This window comes from Carassius carassius, chromosome 46 (assembly GCF_963082965.1).
Source record: "Carassius carassius chromosome 46, fCarCar2.1, whole genome shotgun sequence".
NCBI lineage: Eukaryota > Metazoa > Chordata > Actinopteri > Cypriniformes > Cyprinidae > Carassius > Carassius carassius.
The window spans coordinates 17,403,792-17,421,155 of NC_081800.1; the positions used below are offsets into that span (position 1 = coordinate 17,403,792).

The following is a 17,364-nucleotide window of genomic DNA, read 5'->3' on the forward strand; positions in this document are numbered from 1 at the left end:
GAAAAGTTTAGAAACTTGTTTCACTTTGAGGAGCATCTTTTATAGGCAACATTTTTGTAGAGATTTTATTTGACACCGGTATCGTAAAAAAAAAAAAACGAATAAGCTATTGGACAGAGTCAATGAAACACAAATAAGAAAAAGCATTTATTACTGTATACCATTTATGTACATTATATTAACCCACAAGTGGATTTGTTTCAATAGGTTTAAAATACACATGGAACCTTGGGAACTCGTATCAGTTGGATTGAATGCATCGGCTACCAATTCTGAACCCTTATTATCAAGACTAAAATGGACAAACATCAGGGAATTTAAACTAAATTGCTTCCACAAAGTGGCAGTAACTAGCGTCTGAATCAAGTGTCATTCCTTAAGTCTTCAGCAAAAGTTAAAGTACGTGTTTTACAAACATCTGCAAAATCCAAGTTGTAAGGGAAAAAAGCAAGCACAGTATAAATAGTGGAACAATTCGCCTATACATTTCTAAGGACAGAATTCCCAGTGTATGATGTAGAGCACCACGATATAACAAAATCCAGTCATATTTAGTTTTTAAGCCATTCTTAACATCACAACACGACTGAATCATGCTGCTGTCATCAAACATATTCCAGCTACACAGCAGATTCATAAGATATGACCTCAACAGTATAAAATGCACAGGTCAATCAGAAATGGACTGTAATAGAGTCTGCAATTGATTCAATGATACACATAATACAGGACCCTTGTTCTCCAGTCCTTCAAGAAGAATTTGGCGTTAATGCCATAATCTAGTCATGTTTCGCACCTACTGTTACACATATACCAGATTCCAGTTAAGCGTTCAGAACATCTGCAGATTTCTGACAGCGATCAAGACATTGGTGCAAGTAAAGTTAATATAGGGATGATGTTGAAGTGTTTGGTGGTTAGTCTTGGCAAACCCTATATGTAAAGATAAGGAAGAAATGTTCAGTAGTACTTTTAAATTAAACTGAAAGACAACTCTTCAGTGCAAGGCAAAGCAGAGCAATATAAATGCAATGCAGGCAATTAGAGAGATGCATTATTTTACTTCAGTACTTTACATGTGTGTTTTCTGAAGTGGTACTAACTACTACATCCCTAAAAAGACTCTGGCTGCAAACAAATAACAACAGTGCAGTTCAACATGCCGACATCCCAGAATAATGAGAATAGAACATACTAAACATTCCCTTTAAAATACGTGGATTTTTAAAGTGGTAGTCATTTTTGTTATGACAAAAAACATTATTTTCTCAGGATGCCATCAGGTAACAGGACTTAACTTAAGCAATCATCCCACAATGCATTTAGCAAATACGGATTTTAAGAACCCGAAAGCAATTAAATAAAACATCCATGCGCACACATACACACACACTCCCTGTGAACATTTAACAGCATTTAAACCTGAAACCACATTGATGGAGTGAGTTTTTAACAAACGCATCCTGAAAGAAGGATAAATTAGCAGGCTGATTTTTACTGGAGTAAATAATCTGCACTTCTTCATTTCTTCCTCAGGAACAAAGAACTGCAATGCCCATTTGTCTCACACAGAGTGATCGCTTTGCTACACTTAGCTTTGTACATGAATTGCTAGTCATAACAGGAGGAGACAGTGTTATCCACATTTCATTTCACATTCTCACAACAGCAGTAGAGCACTATATATAATCGTAGACTGACGCTGGAATATGACATAAGGTGTATTAGTGAAAGAAGATAAACAAAAATGAAATCTAAACAATTTTTTAAAACCCACGCCGCAAAGTCCATTTTGGAAGAAAGTGGTGAAATAAAAACAACGATAAAATCAAAATGCCTGTCAGTTCAATTGTCATTTCTGAAAAACAAAGAACTCAACAACAGTGGTTGGAGGCTCATCCACGATTGGGAACGTTGATCTTGGAGTAATGGAAAAGCGCTGGGATGGGCTCAACCTCAGTAGTTTCATCTAAGATGGTGAGGTAGGCCTCGTCACAACTTTAAAAGGTTCAAAGAAAAGGGGTAAAACTGGCAGGCTGCTTTTGGCTTAGGTCTTTATTCGCTTGTGCGTCTCTACAGGGATCTGCAGCATCCAGCGCGTTTCAGATCTTAATGTCTTCTTGGACGCTGAGCTGCGAGAGAGTCTTCTTAATCCGCAGAGCCGTAAGCCGTGCCGCCCCGTTGGCATACCAGCATTCCCGCATGATCTTCCCCATCACTCTCAGCGCCTGAGGAGAGAAAAGCCAAATAAAAATGAGTTTTCCAGCCTCTCTCACAAGTATGCCTCCGAATAACAGCTGAATTTAATTAAAAGGCTGTATTTTAAATGTAAAAAAATCTCAGATGGAACGCCTGAAGCATTGCACTAAAAATGGCGTTTCATATGGGCAAGCATGTTTGTGGTGAATGCTGCGGCATTATTTGAATGTTTTTTCTCAGTGTGGTCTACTGTTATCATAAGTTCCACATGTACCAGCCCTATAAGTCATATATTGGCAGAAAAAAAAACTGAGGCTGGAAATGTGAAAGGGAGTTTTTACCTCGTAGCTCTGCCACCAGTTGGGCACATTGGGCCGTAGTCTCTGATCACACACCACCTTCCTCATCTCTTCAATGGAGGGGTCAGAGGGCACCAGATCATAGTAGGGAAGCTGGTAATCTTCATGGATGCCTGAGAAGATAGTGCAAACGTGAGCGGATAGGTTCATGTTTATTGTTGAATAGCTCAATGCAATGCTCTGTGTCATATTTTATTCAAGATTTTGTTTCATTGCTCATGTGTAACTAGATCAGCATTCACAGTCTCATGGGAAAATGTTACAGCAACAACCAAATATTCAGGATTGACAATTCTGCACTCTTTTACGGTCACTTGACTTAATTTTCTACTCTCGGGCTCATAGATGTATAAACTGTAAGTGTAAACATTATTATATAGTAAACATTTTAGAACTAAATAGTTTAATTTAACTTATTATTATTATTATTATTATTATTATTATTATTATATACACACACACACACACACACACACTAAATAAATATTCAAAAAACTAATTGGGGCTGCATAATGATAAAAAAATAAATATTTATTCACTAATGTATTTTTACATATTTATAATGACATTTGTCATAAAATTCTTTGACATTTTTTACAATACTTTTTTGCCATTTCTAAAGTTGCTAATATATGAAATGATCAATAATCAAAAGACGATGATGATGCTTTTTTTTTCAATTTTGTAAGTAAATTTCGTTATGTATTTAAATAAATCTTATTTTTTAATTTGCAGCATTTTGTTTGATCATCATTTAAAATACCTGCTTTCAGTTTAGAAATAGAATTTACTTAAGTGTCACATGATCCTTCAGAAATCATGCTGATTTAGTGCTGAATAAATGGTAACAAGACACAATCCCCAAAGCTCTATGACACCTACAGCCAGTGAAAGCACTGATATTAATCACATTTGTTAAGATACTGTGGGTGGAAGGTAATTAAGCTCCCTTTTCCTCACCTCCAGCATTACACCGTCGTGCAATCTCCCAGTATACCAGTCCCAAAGCGTAGATATCAGCACACTTGAAAGAATCAAAATGCTTCATGTTGATCGTTTCATCTAGTACCTCTGGGGCCATATATCTAAAAGACACAATAAATTAATATAAGGTAATGCAGTTTTCATAGTTACATTTACATAAATGAGCCGTTAACTGAATGTAGTAGCAGTGCTTGGCAACAGATGTACCTTTTGGTGCCAACCCTCTGATTAGGTGCGATGTCTATAGTATCAGTGACTGACTCGTGCCGTACAGCAAGCCCCAGATCTGCAATGGCACAAGTACCATTCTTTTTCACCAGGATGTTTTTAGATTTGAGGTCACGATGTGCAATGCCTGGTTTCCCTGTGGAAGGAGACCATCATGATTGAGTACAGGATTTGAGAGATTTTACAGTTCAGATAGGCTGAAGAATCTAATTCATAATTACCCTGTGTTCCCAGGATCTCCATGTGCAGATGCGCCAGGCCGCTGGCCGCTGAGAGTGCTAACTTAATCATCCCCTCGATTGTGACCGAGTAGTGGTTGAGATAGTCAAATAATGAGCCATGTTCATGATAGTCTGACACCAGCCACAGCTGTGTCCATGTGCCATTGTCTAAGAAACAGACACGGATATTCTAAATGTTTAAATGTATCAACTGAATTGAACAATTTCATTACTTTTATTAAAAATTATTATGAACTATATTTATTTGGGTCAATACAATGACAAATACTCCTTACCTTTATTATCAGCAGCAATGAAGCCCAAGATGTTCTCATGACGGAGCATGATGGTCTGGTAAATCTCGGCCTCACGGAACCAGGAGCGTTCCTCTCTGGATGAGAAGATCTTCACAGCCACATCCCCTCCTCTCCATCTCCCTCTCCATACTTCCCCAAAGCGACCTTTACCTATGATCTCCTGCAGTACAATTGTCCTGGCCACTGTTCGCTGAACAAACAAGGGCAGGCCTGCAATGAGAAAACTCATTAGCACACAAACAAAACACTACACACACATGCAGGAGGAGGACAGAGGTGCAGCTTACCAGATCCTGAACCGGAGGTGGACAGATCGAAGATGAGATCCTGTAATGTCTTGTCTTTGGCCAAGTACAGATGATCGCAGGACGGATCCTCAACTTCGAGTCGCTGCCGATGGTTATAGTTGCGCTGGTGATGTTGGAAAACGAGCACTCCCACGATAAGCAGCAAGCAAAAGAGAAAGACCGGGCCTGCTATCACTGCCACCAGCTCTACAGGACCCCAACTGTCCGCTTTACCTTCAACAATCCCTATAAAAAATTAGTAGAATGCACTTTACAGGTTGGATCTTGAGGGATGAACAAATATTAAAATTCTGTTCAATACTGATAGTAGGTAGATTATCATTTTTATGAAAAATGATCAGTATTAAAACTATACTATTTTGTCAAAATAAATAAATACTAAGCAAAAGAAAAAAAAAAAATCAATTTTGGCTGCTAAATGATATAGCATCATCTATATATAATTATTACCATTTAAAAATTTGGGGTCTTTAAGATTTTTTTTTTATGTTCTTGACAGATCAAAAATACAGTCAAAACCGTAATATTTTGACATTTTATTACAATTAATGTGATGCAAGGCGATTTTTTTGCAGCCATTACTGCAGTCTTCACTGATCCTTCAGAAATCATTTTAATATGCTGATTTCAAACATTTCTTATCAATGTTGAAAATACAGTATTAACTTTAAATAGAAATATTTTGTAATATAATACTGTCATTTAATTCATCCTTGCTGAATAAAAGTATTAATTTTATGACTTTAATTAAATAATCACATATAATATTTAAATAAATGAACAAATCTTAAAAAAAAAAAAAAAATAGTATATTTGGCCTGTACTCCTACCGCTGGGAATCTGGAGGTTGATACTGTTGCAGAAGTCTGTATAACAGCAGTGCGTGTTGAGCAGGCCTTTGGCGCTCAAGCAGTAGATGGGCTGTCCGGGTGGTACCAGGCTGACACGGGGGATGCAGATCCGAACTTGCTCTTCCTCCTGACCCTTGATGGAAGACGTAGAGGCCATGCAGGCCCCATCAGTCTCACACACATAACCGCTGCTCTCACAGGCAGTGCAATTACACTTAAGAGCTAGAGAGAAGAAGAGAGAGATCAGCCATTTAAATATAATTCTAAATAACTGCAATGTCTTCATCTTAAGGTTAGAGCATTAATGAGGTTGTATTCACTTCTTCCTTCAGTGGATGCTTTAAGTGAACTTGACCAACTCAAAATATCCACCAGAGGGCAAACAAGACCAATATAAAAGACATAAAGAAGCAAGGTAGCTCAGGCAGAGGCACTACGTGCAGAGTTCAGTTCCCTACCAAAATGCATAACACGAAACTGAATCCGCCACTGCAGATGAACCCAAACAGACTGTGTATAGCAGAAGCTGGCATGGGACGGCCTGATTCAGACCCCCACTGCAGCAGCTTTATATCAGCAAAACACTTTCACAGACTATTGCATTATTGTATAGTCATAGAACTCAGTTTTCAATAAATAATGACCTAGATGATTAGATTTTACATGTAAGAGGTAGTAGAATCAACAATGTAATCAAATCCAAATGAAAGTTGATTTTATTATGCTAAAATCAGAAAAGCTATAAGTCTTAAAATGGTTTATTATTTATTAGAATGATCTCAAACAGAGGGAGGTTTTGACGTCAGAATGGCCAAGAAATGCTGGTCTGTAGGATTTTAAATTGCCCTTTAATTGTCTGATCGCTAAGAAAAGTACTTTTTACACAATATATACTCAGTTCACTCAAATATTTAAAAATCAAATCAGTTTATATTCTATTTAACTGTTTAAATCTCTTTATATGAACACTGAATGTTGCAAGCTGACTTATATATTCATTTATAAGTGCATTAGACGTATTTGAAACATAAATAAACTATATCATTAACTGTCAGGGGCATTCAAACAGTCTCCGTGATGAACGACCATCTCGCCTTTTTGCTACTTTTTTTTAGAACTATCATCACCATTCTATATATTTGGGTCTCTTCAACAGATCAGGCAAACTCAGACAGGATGTGTGTTGACTGCTGGCACACAGACTGCCGAGGGGGACCGAGGTCATGACACGAGGGGTGGCGTTCATAATCCACCGGCGCCTTTGATTTGATCCGAGCCGCATACAATGGCAGGCCACTCAAGACAAATTGCAGTGGCTTTAAAATAACAGGACTTCAGACGCTTGACTGTTGATCACAACAGGGCCCACCAAGGGACAAAATGCCCAGTCTTTTCTGGGCGTCCCTGTCAAGAACGCTCTATTCTAATCCTCTCTTCTCATTTCACTGCTTTTTTTTTTGCTTTTCTCACATGTTCAGGCCTCTGTTTTTACTTTGTAGTCCTGCTGTCACTCATCTCACTCCACACACACTTAATTAATCTGACTCACTACACCGCCTCCCACAGTTTTCCGCACACAGGTATATTGCACAACTCATGACATGCAAGTGGCGGAACCACACCCTTCTGAACAAGCGTCAACTTCACATTTTCACCGTGTGTATTTGTGTGGGTGTGTGTCAAGTGTCATAGAGCAAGAGAGGGAGTGTGAAGGTGTGTGTACTCTTTATAAATCTTATAAAGGCTGTGATCTAACAGACACAGAAGCGCACTGCCAGTAACCGTTAGTGGAGCGGATCCAAGTCAACTGAAGTTCACATGCAGGAGGAATTTCCTGCAGATTACACGGAGGTAACCAGGCCCTGATAGAGAGAGAAAAACAACCCGGTGCCATAATAACCCTCTAATGGAGCACACACGATATCATTAAATCACCCGGGCAGCAAATAGAATGACCGTAATTGCCTCATAGTCTCTTTCTAAAGAGGTCTGAGAAAATGCAATGCAGAGATCACATTAATCACAATCAGGATAACTATACTTACAGCCGAAGAGTGTAATTTTTTGGTTAAAACGCTTAAAGGAATATTCCGGGTTCAGTACAAGTTGCTCAAGCAACAGCACTAGAGGCATAATGTTGATTAGCTCAAACATTTATTTCTACTTGTTCCTCCTTTTGTTTAAAAAAAAAAAAAAAAAGTACAATTCTGGGTTGCAGTGAGGCACTTAGAATTTAAGTGAACAGGGCCTATCTTTAAATGTTAACATACAAGAGTAAAGCCACAAGATGTAAACAATATTCGTATTAACGTGATTTTAGTGTGGAGGGAAAAAAATCACTTACTAAACCTTTTTGTGTAAAGTCATATCCAATTGTACAATTTCGTGGTCGTGGCAACATAATTCCTAAACTACATCAAAAATGGCTAGAACAAATATTACACAAGTTTTATAAGATTAATTGTAAGTGGTTTTATATTACTTTACTCATCACTTTTAAACAGCCCAATTAACTACAATTGTAAATGTCTCACCATAACCTATATTTCTGCTTGATTGACAACAAAATCTAATATGCAGAAACAACTATAAGTTACCATTCTTACAGTGATATTCACCCTCAAAACTGTTCAATTTGAGCATAATGGTATGATCTGGCAGCAGGGCTATCTGTTTTGTCAACTAATGGAAGATAAGGGGAGTGCTTGGAAAAACCCGTTTTAAAACAAACAATAATTATTTTTGCAGTTCTGCATGGTGACAGAAATTACACACTTCATTTTTAAAGTCTCCATCAAACAAATAGGATTTCAGACACGTCACAAGATGTCTTTCTGTGTCAGTCCAACAGTTCGTGAAATCACAAATCCTCTTCGAGTCAACCATTATATGAATGTATATTAACCTCATAATTTTTAATGAAAGTTTCATAACTCTGGTGAAAATTATCTCTGGTGATGAACGCAGTCTGCTTAACCCTGCTTGTGAGATATTAAGGCATAATCAAGAAAAATAAATTTCAGATTACTTTTTATTTTTTACTTTATTTATCGTGCCTTTAACTTAACTAAACCAAACCTTACAAATCATTACCAAACACTAAATCACTTGCGCTACAGAAACCCAATACACTTTCAACTCAAATTCCTGCAGTACAGTCTGCGAAACTTCAAAAAGACCAATCAATGTTTATGCAAAGCTAGTCGACAACACAGCATGTGTGGCTCCAAACCTGCGGCAAGGGAGTGCGTGCGGGTCAGGCCAAGCAAGGTCTTGTATGAGCATAATTGGTGGCCTTACACTGGCTCTTTGTGTGGAGATTACTGGGACATGAGGGGGGAATGGACGGGCTGTGTCTGGACAAAGGATGGGAGTGGGTTGTGCGGTGGAGGATGGGGGAGTAACTGTTAGAGTGGCTAGGGGGTAGGGGACTCCCCTGACATGCTTTTAAGAGCTGCCGGTGAAACAGATATTCCAGGACAGAACACAGAGATGTAACAGAGACAGACTTATAGAACCCCCAGCTGTGATGTGATTTCAGCTAAGAGACTAGCTGCGCCTGTGACAGACCTTAAAACCCTAGTCTAGACTTGGCTTAACCCAACAGAAAAGGGGGAATTCAGAAAAGGACGACATCGAAATCTCACTGCCAGTGTGAAGTTCCTATCATTCCATTCTTGTTCAGACAGGAAATAAAAACCATTGCGGGAAGATGTGAATTAAATCGTTGCCATTAACAGTGTGCTTGGCTGATCAGAGCGGGGCTCATGGGAAGTCTTTAGTCAACGTTGAAGCCACAAACAACTTCACATTACCGGTACTGTGACTAAAGCTTTCACTATGGAACACAAATTTCACAACTTCTCCTTCAGGAGTACAAACTTTCCATTTTGGGGTCAAAGTGAGGAATAAGAGCTCACAGGCTTTGTGGTTTAAACACTCAGAGGTCAATATTACCCCCTGCAACACAAGCAGTCCTCTCATATCTATTATAAATGGACACCCAGAGCGGTGCTCGACTCTCGTTGGAGGCATTATCTCTTGCTTCACCTCCTCTGGATAATGAAAGCCCATCATCCTCCTCTTCTAGCAGGATGCCAGGGGCTACTGAGAGTGGGCAGACTAAGAGAGTGCAGTTACCCAAGATGCATAGAGCTGAAATGAGATCCATTGAGCGCCCAGACAGTGAGCCGATTAAGACATGCTGACGCCACCAGACAGAGCACACACACACACACACACACACACACTCACACAGACATGCACTCTAAAACACGTCGAACTACACACACAAAATCAATGCAGTGAAAGGAAGGGGAGCTTCTTCAGAACCCTCATGGTCAAATTACTTATCTGGTCCAGAGGCATGAGTCTCTCTTTCCCCCTGAAAACATTCAAAGTCTTTTCTCTTTCAAAGGGCAGCAGCTACAAACCATTTCATTCGACAAAAAAGTTCTGTCTGACAGGTATAAAAGGTGTTTTAGTTTTAAATAGATACACTACCATTCAAAAGTTTACAGTCTAGGATTTTAAAGTCTGGTGCTCACCAAGCTGCATTTATTTGCAAAAATAAAAAATAAAGTAAAATAGTAATATTATTACAATTTGAAATAACTTTTTATTTTAAAATGTTATTTATTCTTCAGTGTCACATGATGATCCTTCAGAAATCATTCTAATGTGCTGATAAGGTGCTTAAGAATCACTTCTTATTGTTATCAATGTTGAAAACGGCCTAATATTTTTATGCAAACGGATACCATTTTTCCCAAGATTTTTTAATGAGTAGAAAGTTCAAAAGAACAGTGTTTAGCCTATTTGAAATCTTTTGCAATAGAAATTTGTTTTCACTTGAAAATGAAAATTCTTAAAACGCCACATTTTTATGGAACTTTTTGGAACTTGATAATCAGACACGGTTGAGCTGCGTAACGATATTTCAAAAATGTCTGATGGAAAAATAATGCTACATGGGTTTGGAACGACATGAGGGTGAGTAAACAATGACAAAATTATTCGTTTAAGCTTATAATAAAAATTACCCTTATTTTTAAGTAATAAAAGCTGCAAGAATAATGTTTTTAGTACTAAGGGAAAAAAGTCAATTAAATGTGCTATTTCTGAACATGCACTATAATGTAGGTCACACAAAGGTCTGTCTCTCAATGTTATCGGTACTCTGCCCGCCGGCCATTCGGATCATTAGCAAGGTCATTAATGAAGCATAGACCAGCTTCAGTCGGCTGTGACCGTGGACTCAACCCCAGCAGCCGGCCTCCCCAGACACATGCTCGCACGCACCACTCCCCATGAACCCACATATCTTTCTTTGCTACACTTTCCGTTCTCTGATCTTATATACAAGCACACACATGCAAAACATGGCTTAATGTGCTCCTTTTAATTTCCATAACAGCACTCCTGCGATACGGGCTTCAAATGTCTGCCATTTCCTCCCTACACAACACGAGTTCAGAGACTTTGAGATTCAGAACATTTCTATTATAATTTAACGCGTTAATAAACAGCTACAATTACAAATGTATTTACAATTAAAGTAAGAGTTAACATCCAAAAAAATAAATAAATCTACTGCCCTTCATACCATCCTAGACATAGATGAGTTTATTTCTTTGTCATAACAGATTTGGAAAGTTTGCATTACATCACCCTCACCAGTGGATGCTCTACAGTGAATGGGTGCCATCAGAATGAGAGTCCAAGGAGCTGATAAAACATCACAATAATCAACAAGTAATCCATGCGACTTCAGTCCATCAATTACCAAAGTGTAAAAGGTCCATCCCCCATTGCCCTCTCACATCAAAATCCAACGACATACTTGTTTAGAACTGTTTTTGCTTGTAAATGGTGCTTGTTCTGTGTGTAAATCTCTCCTGTTTCAGATAAGATGAGTTTTTCATTAGAGAAAGACAGCTTTTCAAAACAAAAACACACAGCTTTTCATTTCACAAGATGCTAATTGATGTACTGGAGTGATTTGGATTACTTATGGATTATTTGGAAGCTTTTATCATCTGTTTGGACACTTATTCTGATGGCACCCATTCGCTCCAGAAGATCCACTGGATCTTCTAAATGCTAAAAAATATAATATATAAAAAATATAAAAAATACAAAAAAAAATGCTAAATTTATCCAAATCTGTTCCGATGAAGAAACTCATCCACATCTTGGATGACATTTTCAGCAAATTTTCACTTTGGTTGAACTCTTTCTTTTAACTCAATTTTTCCACTTTGGTACTCCTGTTATGAGAAGTGGAACAATTTAATGGTCATTTCTTGTAAGCAAGTGAGTAACTCATAAAATGTTTCATTTCAGAAGAGATTTTACCAAATGTAAATGTAGGAGAGCAGGGACTTGGAGCACGTTTAATGCTTCAGTCTGGTCTGTGTGTGAAGGGAAAAGAAAAATGTGCGAGAGAATGAAAGATGATGAAAGCGACGCACCCTGCCTCATGGCTTTCTGCCTAGCTCACAGTGCCCATATCACATTGCTGTTACTTTCTCACACAGGCCTGCGATAAGCGTCACACAGACATCTCACGACCAGCCAGTTTATCAAAAACAAATAAAAACAGCATTCTTACATAGAAAATAGGCAGTCAAACTGCAAGTCCAGAGCCTTGAAACACCAAATCGCCTTAAATTTCCTGGTTTCAGCAGCACCTCGGTGGAATAATTACCATAACATGGCTGGAGTCGCCAATCCGTTTCATTTCCACTAGTCTGCTTTCAACTACCGGCAGCTGTGCAAACCCATCACTGACAGCCCGAAGGCGCCTCTCGCGCTACAATCCACTCACTGTGGAGTCTGTGACATTGAGCTGACCCAGTCAGATGTACTACAGGTGGGATCTGTCTGTTTAGCATTTCCGATCAAGTTCTTAGAGCATTTGGCAGTATTTTGTGCAACAAAAACCATTTGTGAACAGTGGAAGCGATGCTTCTCAGGAAAAGATGAGTCACCAATTAGAAATCACAGATTGCTGAACTTTTTCAGATCGTAGCTGAAAACGGCCCCTGCTGTGTTGCATTTCATTACAAAGTCTTCTGTGTCTGGAGCACAGCAAGTTGCAATGTGGAAAAATTTCATTTCAAAATTTTAAAAGACAAAAAAAAAATCCACACTCAGCATTCTAGTTATGAATGTAGTTACTACAAAAAGGTAGGCCAGTTTTCATACTATATTTTGATAACGTCTCACTGCTTTGCACACAGTTTTGTCCTTCCAGCAAATCTCACTATGTGTTTCCAAGCATAAACTGTTATCGTGCTGTGCCATGCAACCACAGACATGTTTATTTGTGCTGTGGATGTAAGCACCATCAGTTTGGCCATACAAAAGAAAGGCAGACTCCCTTGACAAGCCACTGAATAGGGCTCATTGCCCACATTTCAATTACAAAGGACCAGACTTCAAATCTGACTTGAGTCTGAACTTGCTGAATGACCATCTTCCCATCATGCTCTAAAAAGAAATATGTACTTGCCAGGGGTTAGAAAGAGACAACATTAGTTTTCTACCACCAGTAAAATATGTTTATACATTAAGAAATTGGCAATATTTTAGGCCTTATGGCTTCGCAATAGCAATGTGGTGCATGGGGACTGTTTTCGCCAGTTGAAATACACATTGCTGTTTAATGTTAAGAAACATCACCAGACTTTTGTAAACAGGGCATACCTCAGCAAACAATGTACAGTCGTGGCCAAAACTTTTGAGAATTACATAAATTAGGGCTGCACGATTAACCTTTATCGCAATCGATATTGAGGTTTTAACTCCCGCAATAACCTAACCAGGAGTCTGAGGTTTTTTCCCCCGCCTCTGACATTTGAGTGACAAACCTATTAGCCAATCAAAATGGTCGAATCTCGCGTTCCTGGCTTGCTGACCAATTATAAAATGGCAATGGAAAAACAAGGTTGTATGCAGTGCATCGGCTTTCTGTCAGCAGAAAAGCAGCTAACCCACAACGTTTACCTCGAATTGTGCCAGAAAAAGCTTGTGTAACTGCGCAGAAATGGCCGAAGGCACTTCTTCGGTGACGGGAGAGGAAGCGGGGGAGCACTTGGTTAACAAGAAGGGTGGTACTTCAGCTGTTTGGACTTATTTTGGATTCGCGAAGAACGACGTGGGGCAAAAGAGTGCTAAATGTAAAATATGTCGACGTGCCGTGGCCAGATCCAGATCCGGTTTTATGCACTTAAAAGTATTGAACGCAAAAATCGAAAATCGTATCGCAATCGCAATATTTGTCAGAAAAACCGCAATTAGGTTTTTTCTCAAAATCGTGCACCCCTAACATAAACATTAGTTTTCAAAAAGTTTGCTGCTAAACTGCTTTTAGATCTTTGTTTCAGTTGTTTCGGTGATGTACTGAAATATAATTACAAGCACTTCATACGTTCCAAAGGCTTTTATCGACAATTACATGACATTTATGCAAAGAGTCAGTATTTGCAGTGTTGGCCCTTCTTTTTCAGGACCTCTGCAATTCGACTGGGCATGCTCTCAATCAACTTCTGGGCCATGGTAGCGCTTACCTTTTCTTATCCGGACAAGCCTTTTTCCAGATGCACCAAACAATCGGAAAGGGGCTTCATCGGAGAATATGACTTTGCCCCAGTCCTCAGCAGTCCATTCACTATACTTTCTGCAGAAGATCAATCTGTCCCTAATGTTTTTTTTTTGGAGAGAAGTGGCTTCTTTGCTGCCCTTCTTGACACCAGGCCATCTTCCAAAAGTCTTGGCCTCACGCTGCGTGCAGATGCGCTCACACCTGCCTGCTGCCATTCCTGAGCAAGTTCTGCACTGGTGGCACTCCGATCCCGCAGCTGAATCCTCTTTAGGAGACGATCCTGGCGCTTGCTGGACTTTCTTGGACGCCCTGAAGCCTTCTTTACAAGAATTGAACCTCTTTCCTTTAAGTTCTTGATGATCCTATAAATTGTTGATTTAGGTGCAATCTCAGTAGCCACAATATCCTTGCCTGTGAAGCCATTTTTATGCAACTCAATGATGGCTGCACACGTTTCTTTGCAGGTCACCATGGTTAACAATGGAAGAACAATGATTTCAAGCATCACCCTCCTTTTAACATGTCAAGTCTGCTATTCTAACCCAATCAGCCTGACATAATGATCTCCAGCCTTGTGCTCGTCAACATTCTCACCCGAGTTAACAAGACGATTACTGAAATGATCTCAACAGGTCCTTTAATGACAGCAATGAAATGCAGTGGAAAGGTTTTTTTGGGATTAAGTTAATTTTCATGGCAAAGAAGGACTATGCAATTCATCTGATCACTCTTCATAACATTCTGGAGTATATGCAAATTGCTATTATAAAAACTTAAGCAGCAACTTTTCCAATTTCCAATATTTATGTAATTCTCAAACCTTTTGGCCACGACTGTACTGTCAGCTACATTTATGATATAATCTAGCATGCTATTACAAACAAGGCCGGTCATTTTTAAATGAATCACTGGAATTCATTTTGAGTAACATGTCAAAACTAGTAATGGGAAGTTACTCATTTCTGCGAGACGGTTCTTTTGAACATTTCTCTGAACTTAAAAGTTCTCTTTGTTATTAAATCTGTATAATAAATCATAGAAACATGTCATTCATCAACAATGGATGGCAGTAAAGCATCACGGGAAAAAATACTCATGATTTACCAACACCTTTTTTTATTTTGATAATTATTAACATTATCTTTATGATCTGAAGTTAAAAACATAAAAAAAAAAAAAAGAAAATCAAATAAATAAACGATTCTGTGATTTATTTAGGTCAATGCTAATTGCTTCTTCGGAACATTTTTTTTTTAAATGAATACCTATCATTTGACGTCATGATGGATTTACGTCATTATGTGGTTCCTGCACAAACACTCTGCTGGTTTTTCGAATTATTAAGAATCGACCACATCCGAAAAAAAAAACTGTTCCAAGTTCGATTCAACTAATCAGTGAGTTTAAAACCGGAGAAGCGTTCCTGTTCGCGAACAAATCCTTTAGACTGGTAGTGTGAATGTGAACCGGTTCAACCGATTAATTGAAAAGATTCGAATTAGAAGCGCGAATCATTTGCGAATAGGAGGACGTGGCTTGTCGCAACGTGCAAACCACCGGGCAAGGTTGACATTGCAGGCTTATAAATGTAAGTTTTGTAACATCTGACGTCAGTTATGTGAAGTCGTGTGAAATACTGGAGGTTTTAACATGCCATAATTCACGGTTATATTTAATAGTTGCTTAATGTAACAAATACATGCATTTCAATTAATAGGGACAGCAGGTCTGTATGTTAACAGGGAAACGTGTGTGTATATATATATATATATATATATATATATATATATATATATATATATATATACACACACACACGCGAGAGAGAGAGATTGTATTTGGCTATTTTAAAAAAGGGACAACAAACACTAACGCGGTTAATTAATAGACGAACCTCAAAAATGTTATATACAGACATCAATTATGTTAGGCGAATGAAGCACAATTCAAAATACGACACTAGTTCTATATGAATAAGAAATGATGTAGGGTACAGATGACTGGTTTACAAACCCCAAACACAGCGCCATGATGAGCGCCAGGCTGCCCCGTCCAGCACAGCACAGCCTGGCCACACTCTCTCTCCACACACCAGCAGCCAATCAAATAAATAAATACACACAGAGAGGGGTGACACACACAAACACCAGACTCACCATCGCCGACTGCTATTAATCCACACAGGGCGAGCAGCGCTACAGCAGTTCGTCGTGGAAGCATGATTGCAAGATTCCCATCTCTTAGCATTAAAGCATTCGTTGTGTGTGATATTGACAAGCGAGCGAGACTTCCAACACAACCACAAACCGACCAACCATACACCGCCTGCCAGGCTCCGATAGACAATAGTGGGTTAAAGGGGTGTGCCTAGTTTTAAAGGGGAGGGCTCCACGCCTGGGCTCCTTTGTTGGGGTGAAATGTCTCTACAAGGACTCATTTGTGAATTGTCCCGATGGTCAATGTCTGTAGCTGAGGTCTCATCAGGGTTGTATTTTATTTATTCGGTGTCATGTGTTTTGTTCCAGACATTTAGCTTGTGGCTTTAACATGGACGAATTAAGGCAAGTAACACTGATTCTTGAACACTGGGACAAAACAGTTTACAAATCAGAAAAAAAGACAATTATTGTGGACTAATCTGTTCACAATGGTCAGATGTATTTACAATTTTTTTTTTTTTTTTTACAAAAAGTGTTTTTTCTTGTCTGCTCAAAATGTGGGTCGACACTGGCAGATACCAAGGATTCCAATATCTATTAAGGATAATATTAGAATAAAACAACAACAACAATGTAATATTATATTAATTATCTTGAGTTCACTTCAGTGAATGATTGACTGAGAATATAGAATAGTTGACAGTAAAATAGTCAAACTGATTTTCAGGTTCATCAATGGACCAGTAACCAAAGTCTGACAAGAAATCGGATGTTGATAAAATAACCATATTTGTGATATCACACATTTAAGAATTGCAGGAGATTTTTCTGCTATATTTAAAATGTATATAAAAATTTACACTTGTAAACACTTGGAAAAAAAAAAAAAGAAGAATTATATATATATATATATATATATATATATATATATATATAATTTTTTTTTTTAACTAAGGGCAGAAGATAGAATTGTTTGGTAGAATGTTACGTCTCATGTTACAAGTATCAGTGATTCTAAAACAATTCAGTTGAATAGGAAAAAAGCATCCAGATCATGGGAATATGAAACCTTTTTTTTTTTTTTTCACAAATCACAAAATGTGCTGTACACACATACATTCATTATCAGA

General features: G+C 38.4%; 1 protein-coding gene across 1 annotated transcript; it reads right to left on the reverse strand.

The window, feature by feature from the left end:
* Positions 1 to 134: 134 nt before the first annotated feature.
* LOC132129751 (activin receptor type-1B-like) lies at positions 135 to 16,432 on the reverse strand. Its single transcript, XM_059541472.1, has 9 exons — positions 16,232 to 16,432; positions 5,447 to 5,689; positions 4,596 to 4,841; positions 4,288 to 4,518; positions 3,992 to 4,159; positions 3,750 to 3,906; positions 3,519 to 3,643; positions 2,541 to 2,671; positions 135 to 2,228 (listed from the first exon to the last, which is right to left on the reverse strand). The coding sequence occupies exons 1-9, from the start codon at positions 16,320 to 16,322 to the stop codon at positions 2,103 to 2,105; spliced, it is 1,518 nt and encodes a 505-aa protein (XP_059397455.1). The 5' UTR covers positions 16,323 to 16,432; the 3' UTR covers positions 135 to 2,102.
* Between the last annotated feature and the right edge of the window lie 932 nt (positions 16,433 to 17,364).